The 1694-nt window shown below is 74.9% G+C and overlaps 1 protein-coding gene across 1 annotated transcript in view; it reads left to right on the forward strand.

Annotated features, from left to right (window-relative positions):
- MNEG_9182 (hypothetical protein) overlaps positions 1-1694 on the forward strand; it is a gene marked incomplete at both ends in the record, with an annotated part of 3599 nt that overhangs the window by 923 nt on the left and 982 nt on the right. The window contains one exon of the mRNA XM_014042346.1: positions 398-1621. Coding sequence (XP_013897800.1) covers positions 398-1621 — 1224 coding nt within the window. The remainder of the gene's footprint in view (positions 1-397; positions 1622-1694) is intronic.

Raw genomic sequence — 1694 nt, forward strand, 5'->3', positions numbered from 1 at the left:
GATCAGGGCGGCGGGGCGGCGGGTTGCTGACCTGCCACTCCCGCTGGAGCTGCAGTTGCAGCAGCTGCAGCAGCAGCAGCAACGCGCCGTGGCAAGCGCGGCGGCCGCCGCGGCGAGCATGCAGATGCAGCTGCAGCAACACCACCGTGCAGCCGAGCAGCAGCAGCAGCAGAACAGTCAGCAGCAAGGGGATGCCTATGCAGTTGCCATGGCTGCGGCAACCGCGCACCAAGCCGCCTTGCACCAGGCTGCTGCACTGGCTTCACCGCATGGGAGCATCGCCCATGTGCCTCCCAGCCCCTTGGCTGCAACCATGGGGCTCGCTCCCGAGCAGCACCAGCAGTTGGCCGCGGCGGCCGCCGCACTCGGCATCGCGAACCCCCTCTTGCCCTCGCAGCAGCAGCAGCAGCAGCAGCAGCAGCCGCTGCTGAGCCCGCAGCAGCCGGCAAGCATCTCGCCCCAGCACGTGCTCGCCCTTCACCAGCTGGCGCATGCGGAACAGCAGCAGCAGCAGCAGCAGCAGCAGCAGCAGCAGCAGGGCGCGCGGCAGGAGTTTGGCCTCCCTTCCCTCGCGCTCGCGGCCGCCCAGCAGCACCAGCAAGGCCAGCAGCCGAGCCGCCTGCCATCGCCACTGCCGCCCGGCGGCCCGAGGGCTCCCTCTGCCGCCGCGCTGCAGCAGGCGGGGCGATATGTGAGCTCTGACGGGTCGACCGGCTCGCTGGGCGGCCAGGGCAGCGGCTGGGGGGGCGAGTACCCCTCGTTCGCCGCCGAGCGCGCCGCGCCGCCGCGCGCTCCGCGGTCGCCATCGCCCTACGGCGCTTCGCCACGCTCGTGCGCGGCAGCCGCGGCGGCGCCCATGGGCCCGAGCGGCCGGTCGCTGTCTCAGCAGTCTTTGGGGGAGGCGCCGCACACGCCAGGGCACGCCGCGGCGGCGGCTGCCGCCGCCGCAGCCACGGCGGCCGCGCAGTTTGCCGTGTTCTGCAGCCTGCAGCAGCAGGGGACGGAAGCCGCAGCGGGGATGGCGGGTGGTGCGCTGGGCTGCGGCGCCGCGGATGCCGTCGGCCACCGCTTGGTGGACAGCCCGCGCCGCGATACGGCGCGGAAGAGGCTGCAAAAACAGGGGCAGCACGAGGCCGCCGCCGCCGCCGCCGCAGCCCCAGCCGCCGCCAGGCCTGGCCTGAGGGTCGTCCTGCCGGATGACTGCGCGGCGTTGGACGCCTTTGCGTTGGCGCCGCTGTCTGCGCCGCTCCCGCGCGGCTATGGTGGGGGGCAGGTCGGGCTCTACGGGCAGGCGCACGCCGGCCCGTCGAGCGCGCACGCGTACGGCACCGCCCCGACAGGCGGCGGCGGCGGTGTGCCTGGCAGCGGCCTGTTTGGCGGCGGCACGGCCGGGGCGGTGGTGGCTGCAGCCACAGCGGCTGGCGGCTTCAAGGTGCTGCACGGCATGTCACCCGGTGACCTCGCTTTTGATGAGCCGCGCTGCGGCCCCGGGGAGCCGCTCATTTCAACCGAGGTGGTGCCTGATGCCCCCGGCCTGCCCGCGGCAGCTGCGGCGGCGGGCATGGCCGCGGCGGCCGCAGCCATGCGCTCGGCATTTGCGGCGCAGGGACAAGGGGCCGGCGTGGCGGGCCAGGGGTATGGCTGGCGGCTCGGCGCCCAGGCGGCGCCCGCCCCTTGGCAGGCCGCCCCTGGCG

This window comes from Monoraphidium neglectum (genome assembly GCF_000611645.1).
Source record: "Monoraphidium neglectum strain SAG 48.87 unplaced genomic scaffold scaffold01847, whole genome shotgun sequence".
Taxonomy (NCBI): Eukaryota; Viridiplantae; Chlorophyta; class Chlorophyceae; order Sphaeropleales; family Selenastraceae; genus Monoraphidium; species Monoraphidium neglectum.